The sequence below is a fragment of the Centrocercus urophasianus genome, unplaced genomic scaffold, assembly GCF_019232065.1.
Source record: "Centrocercus urophasianus isolate 14NV4802_14NV808 unplaced genomic scaffold, USGS_Curo_1.0 seq_16, whole genome shotgun sequence".
NCBI classification, from domain to species: domain Eukaryota; kingdom Metazoa; phylum Chordata; class Aves; order Galliformes; family Phasianidae; genus Centrocercus; species Centrocercus urophasianus.
Window position 1 is genome coordinate 14,846,237 of NW_024884711.1, and position 26,087 is coordinate 14,872,323.

A 26,087-nucleotide genomic window follows, 5' to 3' on the forward strand; every position below is an offset into this window, starting at 1 on the left:
CTGCTATGATGACATTGATTTTTGGAAAGCATTAAGATGGATTGAATTGGTATTTTTGATTCTATGCTTGCTGGAAGTTTTACACAGAGGTGCTTTGGAGTGACTGCAGTAAATCCTGGTGCACCGAGGCTTGGTTGCATGGGGTTCTAAGCACCCCTCTGAAACTGCTTGTCGCAATTAAGCTCTTCTGCATTTTCCAAGTGTTTCCCAGCCATGCCAAGACAGTAGTTAGTAAGTGATTGATTTTTCACTTGGCAGTTTGCCATGTAGTCAGTGACAGACACCAGAACTCTTTAACACATTTAATGGGATTTTCCTTCCATTTACACTATCATAAATTACAAAGCATATTTCACTTCACAAAATAAAACCATTTCCAGATCATTTTTATGACAGTATTAAGTAGTACATAACCTACAACGAATAGTCCTGTACAAGTCAGGAGGATCTATAGAAGTATTGGGAACTCAGACTATTTAGCATTTGCTCTGCAATCTGGGTTAATCTATCTAGCCCTTAGTTATTTCTCTAGAAGACAACAAATTTACAATAATACCCTCCACTTTCCTTCATTATCATAGTTACATGTATTTTTTTTTTCAATTTGAATAGAAACATGTGCTCCCTGAAATAATTCAGGAAACTGAGTAACCCACCATATCATACAAACGATCAGGATGAGGGATTATTATATTTTCTTTTGTATTGAAAATTGAGTTTGGTAGTAAAGTATGCTGATTTTCTATACTTGCAGAAACATCTCATGCTGAGCAACAGTTTTAACATTAGGGATAAGTTGCAGTTAGACTATGAACTCTGTAGTCAATGTCTGTGAGGGGAGAAAAATATTAAAATTTGGTAATAATTAAAATTACCGACTTCCACATTTCCATATTCTTGTGTTTTTTTGTCCTCTTTTTAAAAAAACAAAGACAAACAACAAACCATCTGGAACACATTCAAGAGAAATATCCTACATTTTCAGGAGATTTACTGTACACTTATAAATACAGAAACATGACAAAACATAGCTTGATTTTTACAGAAAAACCAAATCCTTCATATTTAACGCAAAAAAGTGCTGACTTTTCAACAAGGCCAGAAAATATCCAGTGTCCCAGCATCACTTAACTTACATATTAATGAAATAATAATTTAAAAAATATCTGGCATGTGAAACTGATACTACCACCAGAACTTTTGAAAATTCTCAATATCATATTTAATATGGGATTAAAAAAAAAACCAAAACAAAAAAGAGAAAATACTGTATGTTTTGAGAAATACAAAATGGTTAAAAGTGTACTACACAGTCTTGGAATGCTAGTGCCTAAATGCAAAGAAACCTAAGGAAAGTTGGAATACACACAAGAAAAAGAAGATTCTCCTTTAAAACATTTGCCATGAAAGAGGTATGTCAGGATAATACTGCATTCGTGGTAATTGTTTTCAATATATCATAGCAAAAATGCAGGAAAGAATTATGTGGAAAACAATCAATGCACCGCATTGATTTGTAGTTTGCTAAAATAAAATGCCATTCTTTCAGCTAGATAAAGTAAAAATATCTTTATAATATAGGTTTTGTTTCACAATTGACATATATAATTATGTCTTATGGAGAGGGAAATGTATAGCTGTATACAAATAATGCTGATTAAGTACCTTTTTGCTTCTCTAGCCATATTAAAATACGTTTTGTGTTTCTTAATAAGTTAACAATAAAATTGCTTGCAGCTTCTCAAAACAAATATACACCCGAGGCAAGGCAAAAGATACAAGGTGAGAGGATTTTTTCTGACCTTTTTTTCCCCCTTCTACAAAGAGGCATATGTCTATGAGACACAGGCTTTCCCTAAACATTTTGGCATCCATCTGCAGCTTTGCAGAAATTGAAGTGCAGCCAAGGAAGTTCTCCTTTATTTAAAAAAAAAAAAAAAATTAAAGAAATGTTGTTTTCCCTTCAAACTAATCATTTTAAAACAAGTGGTTTTGAAGATGTGCCCATATTTGTCTAAAAGAGAACATCTTCATTTTCTATTAAAATTTGCACAATTAGCTTCTGGTACCGCATGTCATTCAGAGTAGCCAAGGTACTGTCCTCTGGAGGTCTCATTAAAGTAGGCCCAAACACTATTCCCAGGTTTTCAGCATTCATAAAATTCTCCTTTTCATGCAAAGTAACCCTAAAATAGAAAAGAAAAGTAAGTAGCTGTTTACTTCCCTGAAGAAAAATACATATTGCATCTTAAACTTTAGCTGTGCTTCACACCAAGCATTGCCCAATAACGGTATTTTTACCATATTATGAGAGTTTTCACTCAATATAGTACCAATTTCCACAGTAACTATTTCCATTGCAAGTACGATGCAATTATGGTTGGGCTGTGTATTTCAGAGCCTTTAAAAACTCCTCCTGCAACTCTTCAGCGATTATTCCATTATTATATACTTTAAGGTATAAGAATTAGTGGAAGCTGCTTTTTTGAGAAGCGTAATCATGGTAGAAAATATCACACATGGAGCAGTTCCCCATTCTACAGTAATTACAGCTCTCTGTGTCTTGCTTGGTGTGTGTCATGCTGAGTATGGCCAGCACTTGGGGCCATCCCTGGACATAGTAATTCCCAACTGGATTGCAGCTGGGCAGTGGATGCCTCTTGGGGAGCACAGAGGCTGAATCCAGAAGAGACATTCTGGCCTTCTCATTCACAGGGTCTGTACATGATCAGGTTTTCTGTCTACCACCATCCCTCTGCAGAGAGTGACTATCACTGAAAAACACAGTTTCTCTGTTTTCAGATCAGAAATCCACTAGTGTCCCTACTCACAGGTGCATCACCACATTCTAACAAATAGGTTAGCTGAGCTTTGCAAGGAGAAAAGGCAAACCAAGCCTGCTTAGCCCCAGACACTGTGCAAGCCCAACACCGCTTTCTACCTGTGCCTGTGTGCAACAGGAATGTTGAACAGCTGTGCTATAACACATACACCTCACTATACATCTCACTAGCACCCCTGTACAGGTATATGGAGCTTGTTCCCAGCAAGGCCTGAGATGAGCACAGAGGAGATTCAGTTGCACAGCTGCAATGTGGATGGAGCTATATGAGTTTCACCACAGGGGGGACTGCTTATTCTACTCTATTGCCTCCAATTCTAAGTAAAATGTTACCAGAAAGAACATTCCAATACGATTGAAGATAGCAATTAATTAATTGGCTGACAAACTCATTTTTCATTACTGACATGGCCTTCTTAAAAGCTGGCGTGGTTCATCCTGAACCATGTTCATCCTGAACCACCATCCAGGCGAATGTGCTACAAGGATGGCTGTTTACACATCTCATCTCTGCAGAGTCCCCAGGAGATCCTGCATGCTCAGGTAATGTCTCATCAAAAGAAAAAATTACTCTGTGTAATTGACCTGAACCAACGAAGAAAAGTCTCTGCATAATGGGAACCTGATTAAACATGAAATGCACTTCACACAAGCTCTCTGATGTGATTTTACCTCAGTTGAGCTCTTTTCACTTTGGTATTAATAGTGCAGAATATGCAGATGAAAATCAGAAAATTCTCCAAAGGCAAATAGTTTTACTTCTCCCTTATCCCCTTTTCTGTCATGTCCAAGTAGCATCACTGGCTTTAACCAGAGAAGAGTATTATATATTCTTAAATATATGCAGGCAATATATTCTTAAAGTGAGGCTTGCTTTGAGATGATTGTGTCAGTCTCTACTCAGCTTCAGCTTTTAAGCACTTGCAAACAAGACTTTCTGAGGCATGCAAATGCCCAAAGTAGCTAAGTGGTTTTGCTTGAAATTAGTGAGAGTGAGGCATCTTGTCCCTTTGTGTTTTAAAACGAAGAAGATAGGAAATACTTGGAGAGAGCCCATAACTGCTTCTACTGGAAGTATAAAATAGGCCCCACTTGTTTCGTGGCTTAAAGATGAAGAGAGCAATCAGTGAGAGACAGCTCCTTCCTTTTAGAGCTGTATTACCAGAGGACAGAGACAGAGTGGGAGGTACGGGGAGGCAGAAGGAAACCGTGATCAAATCACTTGCCACAGAACATCTAACACTTCTCTAAAGTACCTACCATTCTGGTATTTTTTCAGATATAATCTGCCTCAGAGAAATGTGTCAAATCTGAATTAACTCTTCAAAGGCTTGCAATGATTTGCCAGCAGAAGGATCTACACTATATATATACGTAGTTTATAGGCATTTGTGCAAACATAGCTTGTCTGTTTGTTTGTAATGTTGCTGCTGTAGTGGTACTGCTGATACGGAAGCTTTATTGATATTTTCTGTAATACTGGTCTTTCAATGCAGAAAAGTGTTATGCTTTTCAAGAATTATCCTGCATGCCAATTAACTCACTTTTTGAGATGAATCATTAGGTATCTAAGTGTCTCATAGTGAGCAGCAGGGAGTAACATCAACACTTCATGTATTGCTTCTAGTCGTTCATCAGGATTGGAGATTTCTGTAAAACACCAAATAGATTAATGTTAATAGAGCCTTTCATTTGTAAACAGCAGTAATTCAGGAAGCTAAGTTGTCATTATGGAGCCCTTCACAAGCCACTGATTGTGCTTGCAGGGATAAATACCAAACTCATAAACAGGGAGCACAGAAGTAACTTCTCCAAAGAATGGCTTTACAAAGAAATCAGCAACAAAAACCACCCCATAGTCATAAAATTATAGAATCATAGAATGGCCTGCATTGAAAAGAACCATAATGATCATCTAGTTTCAACCCCCCTGCTATGTGCACCAGACCAGGCTGCCCAGAGCCACATCCAGCCTGGCACTGAATGCCTCCAAGGATGGGGCATCCTCAAACCTCCTTGGGCAACCTGTTCCAGCGTGACATTACCTTCTCTACAGACTGTAGCTCTAGTTACAGTAGTAGGTACAGTACCTGAACTTCATTAAATTCTTCATAATACACTGTCTGGAAATGACTTTTTAATAAAATCTCACATAAGGTTCCTCCAAAATTAGCCATCCAAAACAGATAGGAGTGTGGACATGTGATTCAGACACTGTTCTTGAGTATACTGGACTGTGCTGAAGTTTAGGTAGAGAGACTGAAGTGACATGGAATTACACAAACAAGGTGAGACTGCTGAACGTATTTAAATACGTTGGAATAAGTGATGCGAGAATGTCAGTGCTTGCTTAAGACTGGCAGTCCCTCTAAAAATCTGATTGGTTTTTACATGTATTTTACATGAAAAATATGAAGTGAATCAGATTTGTATCTGTTGCATGACTTTTCATAAAAATGGTATCAGGAACATGATATTTTAGAAAATTAAGAATCTTTATGCCCTGCTTTTAAAAGATTACTGTATTTCACAATAGGAACTGCTTCATCTGAGTATGTGATTTATGAGTTATAAAATAATTTTAAGTATAAAATAATTATAAAATAATTTCTCTGTCTAAGGTAGAAGAGCACAAAAGCTGCCTGTGGCTGCAAGGGCAGTGCAAGTTTGGGTGACCAGAAGGTGAACCCAGCATGGTGACACAGACCTCTTGCATATAGATATATTGCCATTTCAAAATCACTAAAGATACTTTTTAAAGAAGAAAATGTGCTACTTCTTAGGTACCACAGATCTCTATATTCTTTGCTAAGCAGTATTTTTATAGTCTACATTTATTGTGGTTGTGTTTTTTTGTTGTTGTTTTTTTACTTGCATGATGTTCCTTTTACAATAACAATCAAGCAAAACTTCCGTTTAAGAGTAATATATGGCTGAGAAATGCCCATTTCCAATTTGTTGTCTGTCTTTACTGTGAACAGTGCAATGGATGGGAAACATAATTGAAGAACTGTACAAATTACTGTGCAATACTTACTTGCTGCCTCTATGAACTTGGAATAGGTGTCATAGGTGATCACAGGAATTGGTAAGTCTCTGAAATACAGCTTCAGTGCTCCAGCAATAATGTTTATGTCTGGATAAATACTGGCAGAAATATCAGCCTTGTCACCATCTGGAAGAGAAAGAAGAAATCTTTTTGGAAAACAGTCTAATTCTGACTGAAGCAAGGCAGGACTTAATTCAGATTTACTGTGCCCAACCTGACAAGAAAAAACAACCTGAAAGCATTTGGAAGGCTTAAATGAGAATATATTGCTACCAACTTTACAGTGGATGAATGAGGAATGGCTGTTTCCATATCACTTAGTAAATAATGCATTAGCTGACATCTTTTGGTGAGGCTGGTGATTGCATGAACAGTGTCTGCAGTGTGTCATCTCGCATGGGATGTTTAATGTTGGATGAAAAAGTCATGTTAATAATGTATTTGTTGAATTTGGCCAATTTATTAAATGTCAAAACTAAGCTGTGAGCAGCTTGTCTCGATGTTGTACTTTGTATCCACAGATCAATACCCAGGAGTAGAGCCCCCTACTTTTATTTGCATTTAGGGAAACAGAGGTGTATAAAAATAGCATAAATTTGCAACATCCCCCAGGAGACAAGCAGCAAAAATCAGAGCACACAACCAAATCTTTTGAGTCCTGTACCAATCCATCTATGCTGATTAGCTAGTCAGAAAGCCTTCTTATTTTCCAGATGCCTTCTAATGTCTTCATATCTGAATTATTTATTTGTTGCAAAGATTTGAATTTAAATAGACATGCTATGGCATTTAGCTACACAATTTATTCCCAAATGTGGATTGCAATTTGTTAAATGAATATGGATAGTTGTAATGGATGAACAGCTAAATTGTTGAATTATGCAACCCTAATGACATACTTTTTTTCCTTTTTTTTTTCCCTCTATATATTTTAACACAGTTGTTCAAAATTCCATTATGGAACACTTTTTAACGTGTGAGTTTAAAATTTCCATTGCTGCAGGTCAGCCCGTGCCCACTACATGGCTTGCAATGAGTGAAATTACAAGTAATACCAGCAAAGCTGAGTGGTTATTATTTCCAAGTTCAAATGTCCATGTCTGTTCTGTACTACCTAGCACTTTAAACTCCTGAGCAATGCGGGTATCTTCCCTCCCTGGAGGAGATGTGCCTATTTCCCTTGCTGGGCCTGGCAGCAGAGGGACAGGACAGGGCAGCAGTCAAACAGATGTCTGGATTTAATACCCAACTTCACTTTGGGCTTCTCTGAGATCAGTTAAACCTTTGAGCTCTTTAAAGTGAGGATAACAGCACTTCACTTGCCAGTGGCAGTAAAAATAAAGCCAGCAGCAACTTGGGACTACCTGATGACTGTGGCCACACAAGATTGTGCTTGCTGCAGCAGTGGAAGGGAGTCTGCTTGTGTCTGCCAGGAGGTGCAAAGCACAAGCTCAGACTGTTACCACTGAGGGGTTGACGCACTGTAAATCCATTGCCTTGCTTGTCTCACAATTGCTGGTGCTTGTAGACATGCACTGATGTAGACAGATGAGGTGCTATGTTTGATGCACTGCTTCTAAGATGGTGATAAAGGCTTTCACGGCCGAGTAAAACAGTTTATATTGATTGTAGATGTTTTATACAAACCTATGGCATTAATCTTTAAGGCATACGTCCTGCCCAATGTATGCACATAATTCTCATTAAGACTAACAGCCCTACATGTTCTCATCAAGAGGAGATTATACGCTTAAGTGTTTAAAACAAGCAGCCTTTCTTGATGCAGCTGAGCAGTCTGAATACATCCATCAGCGTTTAATTTAATACAGCATCAATAACCCCTCGGAGAATGTTTACACTGCCCCAATCTTTTGTTTAATCCACACGTTCCAGGCCCAGTAGCATTAGTTCTATTAAGTGTTGTGTGGAGAGCTCTATTTAATTGATGGACACTGAGCGCTCAAAATGCTGCACTGAAAACAGATACTTTCAAGGAGACAGCAGCTGCATCTGGACAGATATAGCAAAGCAGAAGGTTGCATCTATTATCCAGGTCACTGGTACACTAAATAGAAGTGTTATTTATTTAATACTTTTGCACAGCAGCCCAGCAAACTTCCTTAAAGGGGCACTTTGGCTTGAGGTACTTCAAACTGCAATGTACTCCAAACACACCTCTGCCCACTTACTGTAGGAAAAAGGCATTAATTCCCAAGTAAAACATTTCTCTCTTCAGAGACAAAAATACATCCATTGAAAACACACTGAAGATTTTGTTTTGAGATTTTTGTTAATGATAATAATATGTCTGTCACAAAATACCTCTACTTCTGCAGTGGTTATTTAGGGGAAGGTGGAATTTTTCTTTTCCTTCAGTAGACTCTGGATTCTTTCTTTTCCTTTCATTTTCAGTCATGGAAGACCTTTTGTTAGGCTACACTTTTCTCTTATCCTCACCTAATTCCTGCATTTGGATTTTTATTCAGGTATGCTTCAAATTCAAAGCGCTACAGATAAAAAAACTGATCCACTGCAGGTAAACCCGTGACATCTATTTTACAGCAGTTCATCTACACCAACAAACTGCAGGAAATACATATATTTGGTACAGTACTTTCTGCATTACCACAGCTGTCTTTTTAGCTCTTCAGTACAGGAACTTTCCTCAGATCGCTGCAGTGATACTGCATGTGATCACATTTGTTAATGCAATCTTTTTTTTTATATTGCATTGCAAGCCTCTAGTTTGTTTAATCTTTATAGATTTAATCCTACCTCAGACCTGTCACTCCTTTTTCCTTCTTGCTTTGAGTTTCAACAGATTTTCTTGCATTATGTTTTTTTAAGACAAGAGAAGCGTTTTTTCCTTTATTTTGATGCCACAGTAGTTTATTAGAAAAGGAAATGGAGTAAGTATAAGATTCTTAAAGCCTCAGCTATGCCCTCTGAATACTGAATTATATTTCTATCCAAGTTCCTTCTCCCTTTCTGTTTTTCTTGCACAGCCTTTGCCAAGCTAATGTGCTTCTTGGTAACTATTTGGAATTTCAGTGTGACAGGTTTTCAGACACACTGGCAAAGGAGTGTGAGGATGAGCTAGGATGCTTCTGAGTACTCATGTAATATTAAACAGCAAAATATTTTTAGCAAGTGTATTGTACCAGCCAGTCATAGAAACAAGTGGAAGGACAGAACGCATTTATGACAACGGCAGCTCTGTGGGTAAAGCACACAATGGGAGTTTTATGGCTGTTAAAGTGCCACAGCTCGACAATGCTCACAGAGAGCAACTGTTGTTTTACAGCACCAACATTCACAAGGATAAATAAATCCATATTATTCCTTCCATTCTCATTATGAAAAGCACTGAAATGGAACATTGTCAGTGCCCCAGCAAGCGCAGCCCTCTCTGACAGCAGGAGTATTTACACCACTTTCGCTCTAGAAGGCAGCCTTCGTTTAAACAAGATGAGGACCAACTTCTCTCAGTTTTAAAAATAACTGTCACAGCTTTACAGCCAGAATAACATTCTGTGGGATGCCATTCTCTTTCTGAGATATTCAACTTTTCAGTCCTCACTGTAATTCTCTGACAGCAACAAATCAGTGTCCCTTTGACAGCGCTGGGACAGTCGGTCACGGGGAGGGCTGACTTCTGTCGATTGGCTGCAAATGGAATAACTGGAGAACGACCCTATGGCCGAGTCAGCCCTTGTGCCTAATCCATACATTATTCTGTCTTCTCTCACCCATGTCTTGATGAAGGAAAGCTGTGATACCAGAAGGCTTCCTGGCATTATTTGAAGTATGCATCCTGTGTGTTAAAATAAGAGGAATTCTTTCTTGTTTGTTTTCAAAAGCAGTTATCAAGAGCTGTATTTCTAGAGATGCAACAGCACATCATAGCCCGGGGGTGGCTCAGACACAAAGGAAAGGGGAGACATCTGCAGTCACTGAGTGTGACACTCTGTAACAACAGGCACCATGCAGTACCATCCTGTCAATAAATCGCTCAGCTTGCATTTAAAAACTAGCTAAGGTGTTTGCCCCTACTTTTATTAGACGCTCCTTTCAAAGCCTTGCTTTCAGATGGTTAGAAAGGGACCCCTAAATAGTCAAGCACCTGGCCCTCAGTTCCCTTCCCACCCAGCTCTGACACCTACTGAAGAGATGTGGGATATGTCATGCCCTTGGGATGTTGCGCTCCTTGCTGCTCAGGCTTTGAGGGTGACACAGGGGAGGAGATGCAGAAGAAAGGCGAGGGTCCCTGTCTCTCTAGGCCTGGATCTGACAGGGAAGTCAGCCCTGAGCTGTCAGGTTGGAAATCTTTTGCCAGTGTAACCTTCTGTGAGCTGACAACACCTTCAAGCTGTGCAGCCCACAAGTCAGGCAAAAAAATCTATTTTTGTTTTCTTTAGAGTGCTTACTACACATACACACACACACACACACACACACACCAAAAAAAAAAAAAAAAAGAGGAAGAAAAGTATCTTTCTGCTTTCAATCGCAGTTCAGGGAGAAAACATTTTCAGAAGCAGAAAGGAAAGTTTTCAGTATCTGGTTTCAGTAATACTGTAGTCGTACATTCCCGTTACAATCTTTTGTCCATTGTTCCTTGCTTTTAGCATTACTCATGGCAACACAGCAATCCTCTCTTTCCTTTCTTATCCCTTTTCCCTCAAGAGATTGTCAAAGGAAAATGAAGACATAGCTTTTTATTAATTTATGCCCAATAGGCTTCCTTATAGTCTGTGTATGCAAACTTGGTCCTTGCTTTCTCTGCTTCTGTGTTTACTCATACTTTTCCCTTTGGAAATCTGACACTGCCCGTGACTTTATTCTTCCTGTTTACAGATGCTGCTTTTTCCAGCAAATCATGCTATATTCCCCGCTGTGACTCCAATTCTAGTATGTATTGCCACCATATTATGACAGGAATATCAGCAACAGTAACGGAATATTCTGTAAAACTGAGCTGGCTCTGGTGGTTAGAAGCATTTTCAAATGAACAACAGCTACAGCAGCATGCAAGTCACACAAACACAAATTTCTGGCTACTCTCTTTAGGCCCATCTCTCCTCAGCCTGTGCTTCCCCACTTGGGTTTTGTTCAGGTTGGCACACGCAGAAGAGAGCTAACACACAGAACAGAAGAATTAGTCAGGCTAGATATACCCAGACAGACAGAATGGTAGCTATGTGACCTGTGACCATTTCAGTAATGCTGCTTAACACAGCAAGTCTGCAATGTGCACCTTGGTATGATAGCAGACATAGCATTTAATATCTCTTTCATCCAAATGATGTCTGATCAACATATGTATGTTCATAACTGCAGCATCCAATACATTTATTGTATAATTTTAAAAAAAATATTTGCATATGGAATGAAAACAATCACTTTGGAAATTCCCACTTACATAGTTGGACTTCTTTGCCAATGAAGTCTGCATGGCACACTATCTCCAAATAAAGAAGTATTCAGGCACAGTAAGTGTACTGTATGCCACACCGTGAGGGCACCCATAGACCTTGCTGGCCCTTAGGAGCCTCACCTAGAGCCTGCTCCCACACCTCCTGTCCACAGGGACTGCAGACTTCAGGCTCCAGTTCCTGCCTGAGTAACTCTTCACTTCTCTCCAGCTGTACCATGGCCATGCCAGTGCCTGGTCATTCACCCTGCTGATCTGTGCCCCAACCTGCAGGTTGACTGCCTGGCTTTAGCTGGACCTGCCTTGTCCCCATGGATGACTCAGGTTGTGTCTGACCCTGGTTACTATCATTGGAGCTGATCCTGATCTTGAATCATGGACTCACTGCTCAACCATGCTACCAGGAAGGTGCCCAGAGATGGGGCTTGAGGTGAACCTCAGCTGTTCTCCTGTCCCCCACCCTCATCTGTTGCTGTCTGAGGTGGTGGGACAGGACCTGTGAGGTCCTGACCTACTGAACCACTGCATGCAATGACTGTTCATGACCAGGACCAAAGAAATCAGCCAAATCAATTAATTACAGCTACAAGGGTAATCATGGTTAAGAGGTAGTGTTTCAGTTAATACAATTTTTCAATAAGCTGTACAACTCATCTCTTTCATGCTCCTTTCATCTGCAGTGCAGACACAGAAATGGCAATCATACGCATGGTGGTGTGCTGCTTCCTGCAAGGCTGCATTCAGAATGACTGTTCAGTAGCAGTTCCTGCTTCTTGAGCTCATAAACAGATTACCATAATAGAAAGCAGTGAGTATGCTAAAGATAGGGCCAAGAACTTTTCCCTGGCAAAAGGCTTATGCTTGAACTAGGTTGTACTGCTAGGCTGAGCACTCACCCAATAGCCTGAGCACTTAGCCTTCTCTGTACCATAATTTATTGGGTGTTTAGTTAATCTTTCCAGCTAGGAAATACATTTTCGTCTTATGAAAAGTACTGCAAAAAGTGGCTGCTTATTGTACTGTACTTCTGCTTTCATGCCAATTTCATTATTGTGAAATTCATGCAAACACAAAAGAACGGAGAAGTTCTCAACTGGAAACTTTAAACAAAACACTGTACAAAATTTAAAAATGTTGTACCTCGATCAAAGGCCATTTTCACATCTTCAATGTGCTCAGTGAAGCCTGAGACTCTGTAGAGGCCCTCCGACTTCAAACCTGAAACAAAAACTTCTCGGTTAACTTTGCTTCAATAATCACTAGGTTAAAAAGCAGCAGGCTTAAAAACAACAAAGCAAAAGCAGTGGTGGGGCTGATAAATACAGCAAAATATTGTGATGTGAAAATCTGGAGCATTTAAGGAAAAAATAAAGGCATGTTAAAATATTTTTTTAACAGGGTTAAAAACTTTAAGAACTTATTTTTTCTGATTTTGTAACAGTCAGAAAATAACAGCAGATACACAGCATGTAATGCTAGAAGAAAATTATAGAATCATATAATCATAGAATCATAGAATGGCCTGGGTTGAAAAGGGCCACAGTGCTCATCTAGTTTCAACCCCCTGCTATGTGCAGGGTCACCAACCAGCAGACCAGGCTGCCCAGAGCCACATCCAGCCTGGCTTTGAATGCCTCCAGGGATGAGGCATCCACAACCTCCTTGGGCAACCTGTTCCAGTGCGTCACCACCCTCTATGTCAAAAACTTCCTCCTAATATCTACCCTAAACCTCCCTCCCCTGTCTCAGTTTAAAACCATTCTCCCTTGTCCTATCATCGTCCTATCAAATATTGCACATCGCTAATGGCAGAATGTTATTGCCATGATTTACACTTTTTATATTGGAGATTTTCTGTGTTTGTCCGTAATTAATGAAGGCTTTCTTTGCTTTTACCATTTGCTTAGTAATAAATAACAATGAAAGTAAGAGACTGCCTTTGCCTTTGAGCACATTTGTTCTCAGTTTTGCTGTCAACCTACACTTAAACAAAGCTGATATATGTGATGGATGCTATTCTCCATGTCACTATATCCCTTCTGCAGTTCTTCCAGCACAACAGACCTGCTTTATGCCCCCCCACCTTTACTCCAAGGCAAAGTGAAATGAAGGACAGCTCAGCAAAGCAGACACAACTAACCAAGTACACTTACACTGATGTTACTTATTTTAACCTTAGAGCTCCTTATTCCACCTATGCACGGTGCTAACCTACCTATAGGACCCAACTCACTTTGTTTTCCTAAGAACAAAATCAGCATTGTAAAACAAAAATGACATTCTACAACAATTATGGAAAGATACGTAAAGATGTTTAAAAAAAGGAATGCATAGCAGATTTTCTGTTAATCAATAAATGTACAAGTGATTATATCTCAAATGCAGTGTAGCTGACTGTTGTATCATCTCAGTAAAGCTCTTCTGTCTTACTCCAAGCTATTCTATTTGTCCCTGCAATGATGATATAATCCTGGTAGAGCTTTACAGAGCAGTGCAGGGGATTTACTTGTAAATCTTTCATTCATTTCAGGAGATGATGCGTGGCTTTGAAATCCCTATGGCTAGTATCAGTGTGTTGCTATGCAGATTACTGTGATGCCATGAACTCAACATTATGAGATTTCTGTGCTAAAGCTGTGACTGACAGGGAAATTTGGCTTATTGGGCAGCACAGCACACACAGTTGCTATCCAAAACAAAACTACGTGACCCTTCCTGTCTCTTGTAGATGTGCTGGGGGAGAGATACTATTTTTTTCAATCTGGCATGCATCTCTGAGTAGTGAAAATCTGTCTGAAGCTGGATGGGCTGTGATGGGCTGCTTGAGCCTTGGAATCCATCAGTCAGCAGGTTAATGTCATGCAAATATTCCTCATCTGAGCAGTTTGCAAGATACTACAAAATGCTACAGTCTGTGACTTCATTTGCCTGAGACATTTCCAGCCATTTGAGTGTTCTTGCCCAGAATGCCCTCAGCGGTTATTAATAATGGGTTTGATTTAAACTCTGAAGCTTGAAGTGTCTGTAGGTATGCTAAAACAAAATTATGAAAAAAGACACATAAACATGAACTTAAAGTTCACTTTAAAGTTCACCCCTTTCAAAAGTGTAACATAATACCTGTTTTGACATGTTTTCAGAAAGCATTTCAGTAAATTGCATTATGAAATGCCATTATTTAATTTTACCAGCTAATGCAAAGCAACATATCACCTATGCTAAAAAAAAAAGCCCTTCTCAAATCCTGTCCTCATGGTACAAGAGCATACTACTCTCTTAACATGTAATTCAAGTCATTGTCCTTTTATCACTCCTGCTGCTTTGGAAGCACACAAACCTCTTGCTTCAATCTCTCGAATGCAGGAATCCACCACCATTGGCCTCTGGGTATTATGGGCTTTCACCAGTGTGGTCAGATCACAGCAGTAGACACGCTTTATCCTCTTGAGGTCGGGCTGACAGTCGTTGGGCACGTACTTGGAGCACTGTTTGTGTACGTTCAACCCACAGTCTGGAAACAAAGTTAGCCAGGTTCACTAATTAATACCATGCTGAGAGGTTTTGTCTAACAATTTATTTCCTTAGCACAACCAAGAGGCATAACTTCCCCATAGAAAAGGTCTGTTGTTTCTACATTACTCTCTATGACTTTGCTGGCCTCTCAATGTACAACACTGACAGGACTCAGTGACAGTTCACTGTGCTGCAGAATTACCAAAGACAAAAAGGATGAGCACAAAAATCTCCTATGAAAAACTTCTGCTGGGGAAAGTGAACCTGAGCACCACTGCTAAAAAGACTGCAAGAGCTCTGAGTGTTCCTCACCTCTCAGCCTGGTGGGGACAGCCCCTCTTAAGGCTGGGTCAGTTCACTGCTGTCAGTTCAATTCCCCTCCCCTCCCAAATCCCTGCTGCACAGCATTTTGACTTGTTCTGTTCAACAGTTTCAGCCTCACTGTCACTTCCCTGGTGGCTAAAGTGACCCCCCTGTTTAGTCTATGGGTCAGTTTGAGCATATAAAATGCCATGAAAGGCACAATGTAAACGAGAGCGATTCGTGTTACAAATTGTTCTTATAAGGGGTATCTTATTCCAAAATCAACTCTAGGTTGCACTGGTGAGTTTCTGTTAACTTAAGATACTCCTTGATCACCACAAATTGAATTTTTCTAATAGATTCAAGCACTCAGCCAGATGAATTTATAAGCCTCAATAAGGCAAACACCACCGTGAGTTACATTATCTCACAGAAATGTGGTTCTTGTTTTAATGCTTTCCCAGTCATGCCTATCACCCAGTGCCTTTTGGATACTTCCAGTGTCATCACTAGCAAGTTGCTTACTGTTTTTTCCTGCTGGCTTACTGCCCAAACTATGAAAAATACAAATGTGTCTCTACTGCTTGAAACACATTGCAGAATTATTCTTCATAAAATATTAATCAAGGAAAATCAGATCATCACTATAAACGCACTGACACATTTAATGGAATTGGTGGGCTCTTCTATGTTTCTTCATACAGTTGTTGCTGCACAATGAATTACTGTTGTGTGAAATCCAAGCACATCAGAGCAGCTGCTGTTAGGATCCTGTCTTTCAGTGCTGTTCTTCAAGTATGTGAAGTTAAGTCCAAATGCATATGTCTAAGAGTTAATGTTGGTAATTTAATGAGGGAGAGTATTATGTTTCATACTGGATAAATAAACCTTTTCATAAATTCAGTATTTTATATGTGAACAAACACAGCTCTGTGCTTGTCAGTTTTTGAACACTTGTGTTTAAGATCATATTGGTTTAAAAGCAACCTACTATTCATTTTACTTTTCTTATACTTTCCATATTCTTTCTGTTACCATTATTCATCTAGAGGCAGAAAAGACATAACAGTAACTTTGCATTCCTGGAAGCTATTTTAATCGTTCAAGCTGCTGTCTAAATTCTATGTTACAATCACCTCCTCTTGACTTGAAAGGCAGAGGTCAGGGCGAGTGTGTTTGGTGCCAGCCTGAGTTCAGCAACACCCTGGGGTCAGGTCAGAGAGAGTTATGGCAGAACTGTGTTATAGAATGGTTTGGACTGGAAAGGACCTTAAAGATATTCATATTCATATTCATCTGAGACATGGAAGACATTGGAGATCTGTGGAAATAAGTTATGAAACCCCATTTGCCACACACCAAATACAATTTCACTTGCTGAATCCTAAAGATCATGATTCAGTGATTATTGTATTTTTCCAGCATGATTATTTTTCACAAGAGAGCAAATTTAAAGTAATTAAAATGCTATTAAAATGCTAATACACTTATAGAGGCATCAGGAAATGAATCCTTCTGGGAAAATGAAGTCATATTATTTGTTTTCCCTTGAGGTGGGCTATTTAGGGCTTGCAGCAATGCATGGTATTTTTACAGGAAACAGGTGATGATTTTTTTGCAGACAAGGGCACTTTTCAACTACTGGTGGCAAAAAAGACAAATTATGAAGCCTGGCTGCTGGCTGGCTATGCTGTTTCCAGAGCTTGTTTCTTAAGATGTAAAAACAGTCAAATGAAAACTTATTGAAATCACAAAGGCCAATTCTTAATGTGTACACCAAACCATGTGCGTTCCCAAGGCACTGCTGAATGGATGCAATTTTCAGTACGGAAGAGCTTATGGATTCCTTCCATTCTAGCCAGTGTGGTAAAACAAACAGGACAAAATGCTGTGTTTGAGCAGCTAGGATTGTTTTTCGAAAAGAAAACATATTAAGGCTTTCCTTACAGAATATCTGTTATGGTAATTGAAAAACATGTAGTTCCACTTCTGTTAGTTCTTCACATGGAATCACAGAATGGTTTGGGTTGGAAGAGACCTTTAATATCATCTAGTTCCAGCCCTCTTCTATAGGCAGGGACATCTCCCTCTAGACCAGGTTCTTCAAAGCCTCATCCAGCATTCACATCCTTTCTGGGCTTACTGCAGTTTCTCACCACCCTCACAGTAAATAATTTCTTCCTAATATCTAGTCTAAGTTACCCTCTTACAGTTTAAAGCCATTTCCCCTTGTCCTTGTTGCTGCATGCCTTTATAAAAAGCCCCTCCCCAGCTTTCCTGTAAGCCCCCTTCAGGTACTGGAAGGCTGCAATGAGGTTTCCCTGGAGCCTTCTCCAGGCTGAAGAGCCCCAGCTCTCTCAGCCTGCCCCCATTTTGGAGGTGCTACAGCCCTCTGATCATCTTTGTGGCCCTTCTCTGGATCTGCTCCAGCAGCTCAATGTCCTTCTTGTGTTGGGGGGAGGTGAGATGTGAAAGATTGATGCTTTTTACAGGCCCCACCAGAGACATCCCTTCTCTAACAGCAGGCCTTTATTGTGGATGCTGCATACATGTGATTCCTTTTTAAAACTAGTCTGTGCTTTCTGGGACAAGAGAAAATGACAGAGCTCTAATTGGCACTGGAGGATTTTTTGGCATGTTTTGCAAAGGGACCCCTGCTTGTCCCTCCTGCAGTGCATACAGGCTGGGGTGGGTGGGATGGATGCCTGAGCACTTCCCAATAAAGACTGAAAATGTTTGCAGGCTACCTGAACACCTTACTCCCTGAGCGATGAGACCCCACATGAAGTTGGCACAGTATTCACACCAGTGTGGACCTCGAAACGTGTGGACCTGTAACATAAAGGAAGGAGAAAAAAAAGAAATGGGGTCACTGGGAGGCAGATGGTCTGACAGATGGAACAACTAAACTGGATAAACAACAGAAGACTCAGTAGGAGCAAATTGTTACCACACAGTGCCCACATCTTTCCATAGTCTAGATGAAATAAACCACAGGCATAGAAATTTGCTTTGATCTCAAAGTTTATCTTTCAATAGGTTTAACGTAACAGAGAACCGGGCTATGTGTAACACTAAAAACAAACAATATTTGCTAGCTGACATTTTAGTTCTAGTAGAAAGGAGGAAACCAGGTTCGTTAGTCAGAGGAGAAAGATGTAAAACTAACAATCCAAGGAACTGTAGTCAGTGCTTTTATTTGATGAGATCAAACCAACGAAGCATGTTTCTGAGATTCAAACATACTTCAGCAGATCACTTGAAACAATGAAATGACAGAAGAGGCACAAATGCACCCCATTTTGATTTCCCACAAAGCCACGTACCCATAGATCTGGTGCAAAGCCAGAATGATGGAAGCACCATGCACATCTCTGATGATGCTATTGTCTGTGCATTTACATGCAACAACAACACCGACCAAAACTCGTGGTGACTGTAATAAACTCGTACTGGGGATAACAAGGAATGATTTGTGTGCTTATTCAAGGCAGTGCTTGGGTAAAGATCTGATTTGTCACATTGGAGTCCATCAGTGATACAAGCAAACTATATATTTCCCCATCGCAGTATGGAAAGTGGACTCACACAGGCAACAGGGGCCCTTCTCGGTATGGCAGATGTTCTACTGCAGCACAAACGTAAGTAAATAAGGAGAAATAATGAAACTTGGGTGCTGAGAAATCAATGTTTTTGCACACAAGTGCTGCTTCCTCAACTGCAAAGGCTGGTATGGAAAAGCTTTTTGTTTAAGATGTATGTTCTGGTAAAGTAAGCATTTCACTTTCATTGAAAAGAAGAGTAAATAGTGAGGGTTTACATCTGTGTGAATGGACGTGGTATGAGCCGGTTCTGGTCAGAGGCTTAACTGAAGTTAGCAAAACATAAATCATGCACACTCAGGCTGCTAATGCTTCCTTTTCCTTCAGACGTGTTTGTGTTTACTGATGGGGCGGATTGCTGACAGGCCGCTTCCGCCCAGGGGATGGGAAAGTTGCTCTTTTCATAGAATAAAAATTGGCTGTTGCCCTTTTTGAAATAAACTTTGTGAAGTTTGAAGGCAAGCGTTTGGCTTGCTAATGTTTTAGCCACGGTTGTCCACAGGATCGTGCATAAACAACTCTGCAAGAAAATACTGTGATTGCAGTACAGACCCCTCTTCTTGACGTAGTGATAAAATATGGTATTATTACTTTGAAGAGCCTGACCACAAATTACTCCAGACCAATTACACACATCCAATAATTACATGGGTGAGCTCAAAGCAATAGTAATTCTTCCTCCTTTTTGATCATAAACGGTCTCAGCTGGAAAATCCGATGGGTCAAATTTTCTAAAATGTTGTTTTGCCTCTCAGAAAAAATGTGTGTCTTTGGGAAGCAACACCTTGCAATAAAGTTTGAAATATCTCATATATACACATCATACACTCATTCATTTATTTTTATTTTGAATGGGAAATAGGGCAATGGGAATTTCAGGCAAGGCTTTTAGCAGTAGCATTTAACACCAGCTCATGATCTCAGTTTCAGGCGTATATTCTACGTGACCTTCAGTGGGTAAAAAGACTGCAGACAAAATTAATTATGCCTGCATCTTTTGACTGCATTTTTAGACTGATAACCCTGTAATTGGTAGGTCTGCACCTGCATTTAATTGTGGGTGGGAGTCATCTGCTAAGGGAAGACAGCTATCCACATCTTCTGCTGCGCAATGCTTTACAAAAGCTAACCTTGTGAGAAGGGGCTATAAAAGCTCACTTGGTATTTTTAAAACTGCACCATTTCCATTCCGCATGAAACACATCTCAGTTGCTAGGATATTTGTGGCCTACTTGCTTGCTTTACATAAAGCTTATTTCAGCTGTGGCATATTAAAATGGGAGCTGATTATTCCTTGATTTCTCCTGTCATTAACAGCAAGCAGTCCTTAGAGCTCATGGAGGGCTCCAGCTGAGAAATGCTGACCACACACCCTGCCCTTGTTTTCTTCAGCTTGGTGGCCCTCAAAGGCCTAGCTCTATTTATGCATTCACTTTAATTTTTCATGGCTCTGCATTTTAGCTCAAATGGCAAGATCCCAGCTGAAATACCCTGAGAAAAGCTAGTCTTGCTGATTTCTGGTCAGGCTGAAACAGCAAAATACTTGCTATTCCAACTGAAAAAGGAAGACTTTTGGAAGTTTCTGGATGAAAGTACAAAAATCTTCTAAGATGCAGATTTGAACCAAGTCTCTTATTCTTGCCTTGCCACTAAATTTAAAGAAATAAGGAATTATGTCCTTGTGAACTCATCACTTGAACTCAACCCAAAGCTTGCATCTATCACCTTCAAGTGGCAAATGGGAATTTTGCCTGCAAGGAAAAGATACAGAAAGTCTTCAAGTTTTTGAGATAGGTCTTTAGTGTTTGCCTCACTCTTTGCAACTGTATTCCTACAAATGGATTGGACTTAGATTTTTGAAAAAAGGTAAAGATTTAATTATTGTTGCCATTCCATTCTGCAGTATTGGTTGGCCTCTCTGAATACACACTGATACACACTGGGCTGATTTTACTACGGTCTATGAAGAATTCCAATTTACAACAATAATTTCTTCACAAAAGACAAAACTGTACTGTTCCTGTTCAATCTCTCATCTTTCCTCAAACTTATCATTTATTCTATTTTCTTTCCATCTCTATGACTTCCAACAAAATGCTCTTTCTTATATTCACCTTCTCTTCTCTGCCAGTTACCTTTGGGTTACCACCCAAAATTCCCCTGCATGCCGTTTTCTACTGCCTTCCTCTTCTCCTACTTTTGCCCTTCAGTTCTCTGGTGCCCCTGTTTCCAAAAGGAAGAGATTCCCCACAGGCACTACCTGTCTCCTTAAGTTTGAGTCTGTGCCTGGAGTTTTATATGAACTGTGTTCACAGAGGGAGAAACTAAGATCAAAGTGAAGGACTTCCAGTGCAGTGGCAAGAAAAAATAACCCCCTTAGCAATATCATAGAAAGAAACTAAAAATTGTCCTGGATTGAAAGTATGGTTTTAATGGGAATTAGATACTGCCGCTTCTGAGATGATTTTGTTGTTTATGTGACTATGTTTAAGACTTTTCTATTTACAGGCAAAGAAAATAGGAGGTTTTTTTCAGACTTTCACCTGAGCACATGTGAATTTATACTCTCCTGTGTACTCCTGCTGAGCTGGATCTGTTTGTAGGGAAGACAAGCTGACTTTGCTGCAATTTTCGTTCAACTACACACGTACAATATTTGTGATGCTTCTAAAAAATACCTCCCTTTTGTTTCCCAGAAGCAGTATTTGTCTGCAGTGATTAACGCAAGGGGGGGAGTTTAACCTAGAGCTTCCTTTTTCCCACCAGTGCTTCTGACTTGCAAGTAATCAACTGCCTCTAGTAGCAAATCCTGCTGTGGGGTTTGCCTGTGCTATCATGGCAAACAGGAGCAATATTGTGATAAAAACACATTATTCAGCTATATTTGCTCCCTTAAAGCAGCACAGAGCCCCTATCATGAATTCCTAGGAGGGACATGTCTCAGTGGACATGGTCAGGATGGGCTGATGGTTGGATTGATGGTTTCAGAGATCTTTTCCAACCTTAACAATTCTATGATTCAATGATTCTATATTGAGCATCCCCAGACTCCACACAGCTGCCCTCAGGCAGAAGCCTGACCTTGTCACTGACACTGGTGGTAAAAACATGCCAAAGTCTGCTAGATCCAAATCATGTTGAGATACAAGGCGACTTTGCAACACAGTTAGGCTGGAACCCACATAGTTTCAGAAATACCTTTGTGTTTTTATAAACAGGGCTTCAGAGATTTATTCCTCTTCTTGAATTATGGTATGTCTACCCCGGCTTATGCAAAATTGTCCCGCCAGACAGACGCCAGCTCCAAATCTAAATCCATGTGATTGTATTTTGCACTTAGGACAAACCCAGGTTAACAAATCAGGCAGAATTCTACATCTTTTTTTCTGTTCATCTGCCCTGAGTGCCTTGAAATTTGGAAGACAGTCTGAATTAGAAAGCAGAGGTGCTCAGAATGGGATAACTTGGTGCCCTCACTCCCCAAACTCCCATGGTCCTTTTTAATTTCTATACTGGTTTGTAAAGACTGGAGGGAGATCCTAGTAGATATAAAATCTATCAATTTAACTTGAATTTTGGACTTAGGATTCTTCAAGACCAAAGAAAAAGAGCTGAAGAGTTTCTTTTGTTCATGAAGAGCGGCTTACGACAAGATTGAGATGAACGCTGTGATATGTAACCTCTGACTCTATAACTGAAATGAATTATACAATACATGGCCGTGTTCACCTAAAAATTCAGAAAATGACTTTGAATGTCTGCAAAATAGCATTATCCTTCAGAAAAATCCCAGATTTCCCAGAATGCATCAAGAATTTTGCTCCAAAAGCCATAAAGCCATTCTATCTCTTTTATATAATTACTTAATATTTTTTCTAGTTTAAGCTAAAGATAGACTTGCATTTATCTGTCCTTTAAATCTAAATATTCTACTCTAAGCATTCTATCCATATTTTTTACTCAGCAGCTAGACATGCTTTAATATATTCTTTTGGAAAACTAACTTTATTTGCATAGTAAATATGTTTGTTCCTTAAGTATATATAACTCTTTCACCTGCCCTTTCTTTCTGGACAACATGTGTTTTTTAATGTTTCTTCCCTGAGATTTTTGCGCCCTTTTACTGGGAAAAACCAATAATTTTTCTGTTGTCAAGCTTTTAAATGCATACATACTTAATCATGTGATTTTCCAGTTAAAACTATGACTCTTCTGAAACAGAGAGGAATAGAGGCTGTACAACAGCTAGATTGTGCAAACTCAAAGTTAACTGGGCACACTTCCAGTTATAAATCAAAGCCAAAACAAGGGGAATTTTGAAGAGGAAAGAATGCATGGGTCAAAGTGGAAAAAACTCTCAGCCATGAGAAAATATTTTCTTGTTAAACTAAAATAGTTTTGATATTAAAATGATAATGAGGGCAAAATCCAGAAAGAATGAAAGATGTTTTAATCAAGCAGGGCAACACAGAGTATTTCCCCTATTTCCTTCAGTGTGAAACAGTGAAATTAGTATTGACTTTTCTGTAGACTAGGTTGAGGAGAAGGAATGAGAAGAGGAATGCTATTATTTGTGTTGCTCACTAATATTAAATTATTGATTTACTAACTGCAGCTGAAGCACTGCAGAGGAGAGCAGCATCTGCATGGAAGAGCATACAGGAAAACAAGAAGTAGAGCTTTTTTTTGCTAAACCACAAAATCAGTGAAATCATTTTTGTTAGTGCTTCTCCTTTTTTGACAGGCCAGAGATGAATATCAGTACATTTTCTTTCTGCTCATGAGTTGAAATGCTCTGACAGTGACCCAGATCAGCATCCTCAAGGAGAATGAGCAAACCGAGGTTTCAAAGCTGAGATGCAGTCCTTTCTTGCGGTGTTACCACCTCTCAGTCCCTCTGTATCCATTCTGATAACCATCAAACCACAGTCTGACAGTATTAGATACAGTAACTGGCTGGCATGCTCTGGAAGAGCACTCTCCTCTGGCAAAACAGCCTAAGCTGCCTGGAAGTTCATTTCCAAAGCTGAGTCACTTCCCCACTCCTCTTGGGAATAAGAGAAAAATCTGATTTTGTCTGCATCAGACCGCCGTAAGGTGCTATGTCTGAAGATCCCCAGCTTTATCCAGCTACATGCTTTCGTTTGACAAACAAGCAAAAGCTCAGGTCCCATTGCTCCGTGGGACTGTAGAGTAAGAGCATGTCCTTAGCATATGGTGCTGGAACAAAAGCTGGGAGACAAAACCCCTCTGCACTTTGCTGTATGGGTGAGCACTGGAGCATTCTCAACTTCTTCAAAGCAGAAAGGTTACAAAATGTTGCTGATAAAGTGCTGGTGGCTTCTGATAGCAGCTGCATTTTTGTGGTTTAGAAATGGATACACTTTAAGGTAATGACAATCAATATGAAGTATCCTTTCTTTCTGAACAATAAAAAGAACACTGAACGTGGGGAAAAATAACGAATACACCAATCAAACAGTCAAGCAAACAGCAAAACCATTACTTGGATTAAGTAGATACGTGAAAGCACATTAGGAATGCAGTCAGCAGAACTTTAGAAAGAAATAAACGTTTTTCAGCAGTTTCCTCAGAGCTAGTACAGATGGTTGCATGAAAATCCACAGAAAAAAACCTAAATCAAGAGGTATCAAAACATAATTTTTCAGTCATGAATAATAGGAAGCCATGCTTACCTTAAAATTGTGTGCTTTTTCATAGTTGAAATGGTTGTCGTTTTGAGTTAAGGCTGCTCTTCGGACCAAGGAGGTGATCTGCGAATAGGCAAAGAGTTTCAGAGGTTGCCACAGGAGTGCCCCCTTCACTCCCACCTTCACCCCCAGGGCCACGGCCAGGAGCTCTTGGCGCTTCCTTCCCCGCTTCGACTTGTGGACGACAGCACAGCTTTTCTCATTTTCCAGCCACAGATCCTCCGAGAACATCGCACTCGGGTCCCAGATCTTTTCCCTGTCTTCCCCGGCACCCGGCAGGCTCACTGCCGTCAGCGCAGCACAGTTTGTCCAACTGCTTCTGATGTTAGACAGCAGATTTGAAGCAGCTGCAGCCCATTCTGCTGAGACCTCTGGCATGTGACTCGAATGGGCCGGCTTGTGGGATGGAAGGAGCTTCTGCATCTGAATAAGTAACGGCCTGTGCCGTGCTATTTCTGAAGGCAGATGTGCGCCTGGAACAATAGCCCGAATTCATGCAGCCAGCCCCCCCCTTCCCTCCCTGGGTAGTGGGATCCAGCGAGGTGCTGCCGAAATCCTGGCTGGGGGCACAGCTTTACGGCTCCATGGCCAAGAGCCTCTCAAGGGGAAGAATGCTGCTGCTCTGCAGCCTGCTATAAATGAACAAACAAACAGAAAGCCCTGGAGAAGCCCACACAACCGAATGCGATGCTGCATCCAATTACACTCAGAGATTTATAAGCCAGCAGCATGCATGCCAGCAGATTAAGCCCTTAAAGCCATGATGATTGTTTAATCTTACAGGGCTAAAAATCTCTCTTTTCTTTTATATCCTGTGCAGGGGGAAAATCCAGCAGCATTCCAAACACTTTGATGCTGTTTTATATCAGAACATTTTGTCAGAGCACACTTAGTAGCATAGAGTTAGCTCTCTGTCAAAGTTAGCAATTTAGCAGGGAGAGATGCAAGCTAGGAAGACCTGTAATCCCATGCAATGTTAGAGTGCGGGCAGGGGACTTCATGCACGTGTAAAAAGCCCATGGATGCAGCTCTGTTTGCAGAGCAGATCTGCGAGGCAGAAAGAACATTGTCCTTCACTCTGCTTGCACACATATATAGACTGGGGAGGGAAAGTGACTTTACAGACCAGTGACAGAAGAGACAGAGAGCCCAGCCAGCCTGCACTACAGTTTGCAGTGCTACTTTGGGCACCTGATTCAGGTCTTTAAAGATAGGGCTCCCCCATCTCAGCATGCAGAAGATGTGTGACACCAAGCTTCCCTTGGGCAGAACTATCAGCCCCGCTTTCCCTCCCTCTAGCTCTCATCTCCCGCTCCTTTTGTGAATGTTCTCATTTTCCAAACATAAGAGGAGGACAGGAGTTATTGTGAGATGTAATTCTCTGAGCTGTGTGTAATGGTTGATATGCCGAGGCAGAGCAAATCAGTACTCCTGGGAAAACAGGCTCTCTGACCTAGAGATACTAAAGACTACATGAGTCTGTTACAGTCTGCCTCATTTCAACCTACCCAAAAAACATGTGAAATTATTTAATTTGCTCATGTTAACTTGAGAAGTTGAGCTTGCTTTTTTCTAATTCTTTTTTTCAGTCTGCTCATATCTCAAACTGAAAAGTCAGAAGGTTCATCTAATT

General features: G+C 40.2%; 1 protein-coding gene across 1 annotated transcript; it reads right to left on the reverse strand.

The window, feature by feature from the left end:
• Positions 1 to 287: 287 nt before the first annotated feature.
• CHN2 (chimerin 2) lies at positions 288 to 25,702 on the reverse strand. Its single transcript, XM_042817581.1, has 7 exons — positions 24,440 to 25,702; positions 17,889 to 17,973; positions 14,663 to 14,836; positions 12,466 to 12,543; positions 5,880 to 6,017; positions 4,387 to 4,492; positions 288 to 2,186 (listed from the first exon to the last, which is right to left on the reverse strand). Exons 1-7 carry the CDS (start codon positions 24,875 to 24,877, stop codon positions 2,015 to 2,017), a joined length of 1,191 nt encoding a protein of 396 aa, XP_042673515.1. The 5' UTR covers positions 24,878 to 25,702; the 3' UTR covers positions 288 to 2,014.
• Between the last annotated feature and the right edge of the window lie 385 nt (positions 25,703 to 26,087).